The sequence below is a fragment of the Nanorana parkeri genome, unplaced genomic scaffold (assembly GCF_000935625.1).
Source record: "Nanorana parkeri isolate BGI_ZX_2015 unplaced genomic scaffold, ASM93562v1 scaffold161, whole genome shotgun sequence".
Taxonomy (NCBI): Eukaryota; Metazoa; Chordata; class Amphibia; order Anura; family Dicroglossidae; genus Nanorana; species Nanorana parkeri.
The window spans coordinates 1,874,206-1,881,657 of NW_017306429.1; the positions used below are offsets into that span (position 1 = coordinate 1,874,206).

Below are 7,452 nucleotides of genomic sequence, written 5' to 3' on the forward strand. Positions count from 1 at the left end.
TGGTTTGCCCCCGGCCCCGCGCCCCCCCCCCCCCCCTTTGAATTTTTATATGCTGCATTTTTCCTTTAGTCCAAGATGTTCTCACTGACTCACCTCATCCTTACAGTAGCATAAATGCTATGCAACTGCATAGTTACAAACTTGCTGTACATTAGTGACATGCAGGTAAGGTTATATAAAGTGCCCTAATCATATGCAGAGTGTAGTAGTCCTTAACAACAACCAATTAGATCTGAGTGAACTGCCATATGATCCATGATTGCTGATTAGCTGCCACGGATTACTGCATTTTGATTTACTGAACAAGTTCATTGGTGCAAACTATGATTTACATTACCCTTTATCTTTTCCATGATCTGACCATATTAAATAACTGAACAATTATATTTCCAACAGCTAAAGTTGGCCTTAAACATTTGTGAATGGCTACATGCATTACTCAGCTGTCTTACAATGTCTGTTGGGTCTGCATTTGCACTAAACAGGAGAGTTCTAGCACAAGCATTCCTGGTCTGGCAATGGAAGAACGATCATGGAGGTGCACATAGACAGTCACAGCACCAGTTTATCTCACCGAAGCAACTACGAATGGGCAAGGTTTGCGGACCTCCAATCACTTTGCTCACAAACAAACATTTCTTGATCAGGCCAAAAATAGGTCAGACTAAAGACTATCATCTAATGTTGGTGGGTACTATTAAGGTGGCCTGAGATGGGCAGATCACTGATCAACAGTGATGAGAGTTAAAAGATCTCCATGTTGTCAATAGGTATGTTGCACCCCAATACCTACTGCCATTTTTCAACCCAGTTTGAGTGACATTATATCTGGTTCACATAAAGTAGATGAAACACGCCATAAAAACCAATAATAATATTTGCTTGAATATTGCAGCAGATGCTTAAATCAGCTGCATCTCATGGAATAATGCTGTTGTCAAAGACCCCTTAGGCTGACGATACACAGCCCGATAAAAGTAGTATTTGATCTGAGCAATATATGTGGATTGGAGCCACATTCACCATATTTATTCCCAGAGAATTTTTTTTGTACAAGTCATTCTGAATTGAGAAAGCTGGTTGGATGACCAGTGAAACGTCTTCAAGAAAAATACAGCAAGTCCAGTTGCCTTGACTTATTTTTTACAGATATGAGCAAATTGTAATAATTCAGCCATGTGCAGATGGAGTAAAGAGCACCAACGATTGTTGGAAATGATCCTTATTGCAGAAAAAACATTTGTCTGACATTCTGGAAAACCTCTCTGTACTTGGTGGTCATTAATTCTCTTTTCTATAGTAAAAAAGGGAGCAAAGCTTTTGCTGAGCATGTACCGCATCTGTGCGCTGGTTGAATAATGCAGAAGACTGTAGTGTCGCACAAGCTGTTTAAGGACAGGCACATCTTTCACCGCCTGCCCATCCTCAGTGAGACATCTGCTTGTCTCTAACGGGCACTACTGTACAGCTTTACAGCTGATTTAACTTCCGGAGTATGCACACTGTATTATTTTCTTTGTTTAGGCTGCAAACATTGAGTATTAAAAGAAGTATAAAGTCCACAAAAGCTCTGCACCTTTGGCACTTGACACCACTCCTACCCCAGCTGACTGACCTTAATGTTAAACTGAGACCTGTGGTCAGCTAGAGCTCATTTGTAAAACTGTGGTCAGCTATAGCATCCTGTTTTCTTTTCCTTTATTGAACACAAATTTGGAGCCTCGTAGCATTTACTAGAATAGTTTAACATTTACTGACTATACTCCTGGACTAATTTTATAGAAAACGTAACTTAAAAGACATTTTACAGGGCAAAAAGAAAGGACAAAAGACCCAAATGTCCCATGCAATTGTTGGGAGTGTCAATGTATTGATATCAATTCTTTCATTCAATTACCTATACAGAATGAATGATACATATATATATTTGTACTGTGTCTGATATCTAGTTTTTATTATATACATATAAATATAAAAACCAGTCAATGGAGGGCCATGTGGACTACTAGGGGGGTAAAAAGGGTTAATACATGCATTTAGGCCCAGTGTACTATGTACTGTCTACCATTTTTTTTACAATGCATTATGTTTACTGAAGACAACAAGATGACATTTTGGTGGCTGTCAATTTGTTGGTAGTCGATAACACTAGTGTGAATCTGAACAGTTTATATGAACTGCTAGATCAAAAAGACAAGTTAGCCACATTGTAGCTGTCATTTTTCCATTGCAGGTTAAATTATGACTGACTGCTATTCACTACTTTCAGTTTTCCACTTCAGTTCTTCTTGAACGGGTCCCTTTGTCTCACCATTACATGCAGTCACACAGAATAAGACATGTTCAATGTTTATTATCACTGTTGCATCACCAAAATTAAAATTGAAAAAATACATCATTACCTGGTTTAGGGGGGGGAAAAATGAAACCAAAATGTTTTACTTTTGTCAGTGGGCATCTTGCCAAGAGGAGAGTTAGGACATCAATGTAAGAAGGCATGTAATAACAGAACGTGGCAGAGCGCCAGGATGCGTTACTGATAGCCTAATCTTACCAACTGGACACACACTGGGGTGATTTACTAGAGGTCTGCCAGTCCAGCAATTCTATGTTCTGTTTAGACACCCCATCAGGTTAAGTGGAACTTAAAGAAACTGAAACTTGATAGGCTATTTAAAGAGAACAAAGATTTGCTGGCAAACCTTTAGGAAGTCTTCCCATGCATGTCACCACAAACAACAGACAACGAGAGAGCCTGCTGTCATTGCCGAAATCTCAGACCTACCAAGACCTTCTCCCTGCAACTAGAAAATGGAGGGCCACTTCCCTTTCTCATGGAGCAAAGGGCATAGTTTGTGGGATCTTCAAATATTGCAATGCTCTGCAGTTCTTGGTGTCACTCAGGAATTAACCTATATACTTCCCACGTGCTGCAAGCAATGCTCAGATGCACAACCTCAGTGGAAAGTTGAACTGTTTAACCCACTCCCACTGTGTTGGCAATATAGAAAGTCATCACTGTCAATCACTATGTGCTAAAGTTGATGAATGTAAGTATATTTATAAGTGACTATATGTATTAAATTTTGTATTAATGTCAAAAGTCAAACAGCTTGTTTCCTGGCTTCCTAAATATCTGTCTCTGTTTACATGATCAGTGCCATATTATTAGACAGCCAAAACGGCCCATGGCCTAAGCACATCAGAACTTTTGGCCCACCAAGAGACTTGCAAGTGTTAGCACTTGGATTCTATAAATTAGATCCTATATCAGCCCTCTGCAGCTAAAGGAAACCAAAAGGTTCCCTTGTTTTGAAATCAAAGCATCCTCTTTAAATCGGTTCACCTTGCAAATATTAAACATTCTTGGTAACATTACAAAAATATATACAATGTTATGTTTAGTCCTAATTATTCCAGCTTTCCAAAATCAACACTAACAGCTGTATGAACCCTAACAAAGCTGGGATCCTACATAAAGACAAAACTGGTGGTGTGGTGTTAGAACCCTTGTCGAGTTTGAATTGCTGTTTGTGCCCTGTGCAGGAGATTTGCTCTCTCCAATTGTACTGATCATTAATGTCACCAGGAATGAAAGTCGGGGAAAATACTCATTTTTGAGATGCAACTGTAAAAGGAATAGAGGGAATCTTCAAATGGGGACACAGGACACTGTGACAACTGTCTAAGAGGGTGTTTTCTCTCACGTTAGAAACTATTCTCTCACTTCCTGCTGAATTTACAGGAACTGAACTGAAGGAACTGAAGGGAAATCTCCCTAATGAGACACAGATTGCAAAAAAAAAAATGACAGCGCATTAAACTCTCCCCTACTTCAAACAAAGAAAAAAAGGTTTGGCGTTAGATATATTTTAAATGTTAAAGCCTCTCAAAGGGTACAACCTATTGGGGATGTAATATTTACCAAGGTTGCAGAGCCCACTAGAGTGACCTGTTACCTGGGCCCACTTATGTATTAAAACAACCCTGCCAGTGGTCCATGCACACATGCCAACATTCAGATGAAAAGTAGTCCTGACGCTGTTTAGGGCCACAGGAGCACCTAGTTTACAGGAGGTCAAGGAAAGTACTTTACTGTGAAGCCTAAAAATCCTCATGTTACACACAGATTGTGAATATCAAGTGAATGGTGACATAGTGAGACCTGCACTACTAAAGACCATAGCTTTTGTGTTAATGCCTAGGCATTCTGACTGCTCTCTTCCTTGCAAACAAAAAGAAGGGGATGCTTAATGAAAACTGGAAAAAAAAGTGCATCTGATGTCCATAGCAACCATATTTCTTGGTCCTCATTTATAGAAACTGGAGCAAATGTGATGCTGTTACCCACAGCAACCATTCACTCTATGACAGGTTACTATGGGAAGAAACTCCGGCATTTTTTTTAATTTCCTAAACTGATACTAAACTCAGGAGTTAAATCCTAACAATGCATTCAAGTATCTTAACTAATAACAAAAATGTATCTTATTTGTGTATCACTCAGCTATAGATCCTTAAACCATCTCTGAATTAGTGCTGACACTGTCCTTCCTTCTGGAGGGTGACTACTTTTGTCCCCCATGGTCCCTGTGTGTGTTGTAAAGTAGTCACTGCTCCAAGCTCACTCCTAAATGCAAATTAGTAGACTAATTAGTGGCTACTTTACAATACACACAGGGACCATGGGGAACAAACTTAGCCACCCTCCAGACGGAAGGACAGTGTCAGCATCAATTCAGAGATGATTTGAGGATCTACATCTCAGTGATACACAAATAAGATACATTTTTGTTAAGATTTAAGGTACTTGAATGTATTTTTAAGATTTAACTCCTGAGTTTAATGTCACTTTAATTGGGAAGAAGATGAAAACTGGTTGGTAAATGAGGACAACAGCTGCACTTTTACTCCAGTATACTCTGCATTACTTATTGATCACAAAGGATGTAGACTGTCAATATTCTTCAAGTAGAGAGTAGCGTTGATGTGCACCAGAGCTAAAGCAAAGTCCCAGACAAACTGACATTAACATCAGAAAAGCACACAGGTAAAGGCACCATAGCCTGCTGGTCTGTGTCACGCTGCTGATGTTTTTCTCACCTGTGAACTTTGAATGCTCCCTAGGACAATGCATGAGCTAACCCTACACAATGCACATAGACTGAACCCCCCACTGATCACCCTCCCCACTGCCAGACTGACTTGTAGTTACCTCATGGCTGTTGCTGCTAGGGGTGATTTCAGTCTCATTGACCAGAGAAGACTTGATATCTGCCAGGTCACCCTCTTCTTCCGGGTGGCTAATCTCTGCATAGATTACCTGTCTGACGATCCAGGGCTCAGGACGTTCAACCTGGTGGATGGATGGACAGCTGAGGATCAGATCCTGGGGAAACCTCACTCTTCAAAAGGCTTCTTGTCTTACCATGGAAACTTTCTTTTCTCTTTCTATCGTCACATGGAAAGCGACAAAGAACATTAAAAAAAAGTTTGTTGTTACTGTGACTAAGAGAGGAGCAAAGTTTGTCCCAGCCTATGACTCAGGGCTGAGTAAACCAGAAGGATGTCTGTGCAGGAAAAAAAAAAAGGAAAAAATAAAAGATCTTGACACAAGTAAATGATCCTTCTTTGTTCTTGTGCAAGCTTCTTGTAGTCCCCTGCGATGAGACAGGCTGGTAAGTGGGGAGCCTGGACTCCTCTTGTGGACTCCCAAAGCAAACTCCAGCTTTAGTGCATCCCTCTATCTGGGACAGGTCCTCTTGGTGGTGTGTGTGGCGCTCCCCTGCGCTGTGGCACCGTACAAGTCAGCAGAACTCCGGCACTACCTCTGGGTGGGATTGGGAGAAGGCAGCCTGGTTATCCCTGTGAAATGTGAAGGGGCAAGCAGTGTGTGTTTGTGTAATGTAACTTTAACATCCCCCTCCTCCTGTGCCCCCCCTCCCTCTCCCTTTCCTCCCCCCTTCTCTCTCTCTGTCTGCTGTAGGGGAGGAGGCGGTGGAAAGAGATGAAAGAGAAGCCGCCGCACTGATTGACAGCTTGCTGATAGAGGAGGGAAACAGACACACACCAGCTCAGCAAATGAAGGGGCAGGAGGGGACAAGATGAGAGTGGAAGGGAGGGAGAGGATAAAAAACTCTGCTAGGGGGAGGCAAACAGTCCAAAATGAAATGCTCCTAATAATAGCAATTAGGGGAAACAGAGGAGAAATATCTAATAAGTAGGGCAGGTGTGCATGTCTTGCTAAGAAGCTTTGTAGGGTCCACAGTGCATGGGATCAGCTGTGTACATCAACTTCTTGGCAGTGGTGTGTGACGTCATCCGGACACCCCTCAATGTGCCTTATTACATGTTACTGTAACAGTGCACACTCAAAAGTTTCCAAATGACATAAACAAGATCGCTTTTGTAAAGGATCAAACACACCTAGTGTCAAACATACGAAAGGTCAGCTATCTGCAACAGCAAAACTTGGAAAAAACAGTAATAAACCTGCAACAGAGGCATGCAGCTGGAGAGAGCTTTTCTAATGTTGGGTGAAGCCTAAGCTGAGATCAAACAGAAATAACACCAAGCAGATTCCCATTTGAATGATGAAGGATAGAGTCCTTCCTGAGAAGCGGGGATCTCAAGAGTGTATTATTAGTAGAGAGAACGGGGAGAAGAAAGCTGGTAAATCTAGGAGCTCCCATTAGGAAAAGGGCATCTGGGATGTTGAGGTGAGCTCGTTCATTGCACCCTCTTCACTGGGACCAACTGCACCTCTCACACACACCCCTGGCCAACACACAACAAACAGGGGGCCAATTCATCCTGGCAGCAGCTCATATTCACCTTCATCCCTCTTTATAATTCTGTATGCAGCTCTTCCAATATCCTAATGTAAGGACCTTTTCTGCTATAATGTTACAATCCATTCACACTTAACTAAAATAGATCACTCCATCATACTTGCTTATTTCCATGTCTTTGATGAAATATTTTATTTTTGTGTACATTAAACAAGAACAGGCTTTTTTTTGTCTCAAAATCCGACAATAGCTCTGTATAGATTATAGATTCTGTAATATTTAGCTATTCTTTCTTCATCATCTTACAGTATAAGAGTGACACTGTGTAAAGCCCATGGCAGGGTGACTGATGAGAGGCCAGTCAGTGATTTGGAAGTTACTGACACATTACTACAGATTCACACATTTGGCCGATGGAAATCCTATTTTCTCCCTCATGCTAATTGCTAGGATTTACATACTAATTTTTAGAGCACCTTTTCCCTGCCCCAGACTCCATTGCAAGCTGTGAGATAGGGCAATAAATGCGCAGTGTAATGATGACTGAGAGCAGGGTTGATTGCTTTGTAAAAAAACATGACTTTGTAAGGAGCAGATTGGGAGTGTGACAGGTTTAGGGCGACCTCCGAATATCACTTCGATTTATCATTATCACTGCAGT

General features: G+C 41.3%; 1 protein-coding gene across 1 annotated transcript in view; it reads right to left on the reverse strand.

Annotated features, from left to right (window-relative positions):
• Nucleotides 1–7,452, reverse strand: part of LEF1 (lymphoid enhancer binding factor 1) — a 121,590-nt gene that overhangs the window by 100,362 nt on the left and 13,776 nt on the right. Inside the window, exon 5 of the mRNA XM_018554474.1 lies at nucleotides 5,216–5,356. Coding sequence (XP_018409976.1) covers nucleotides 5,216–5,356 — 141 coding nt within the window. The remainder of the gene's footprint in view (nucleotides 1–5,215; nucleotides 5,357–7,452) is intronic.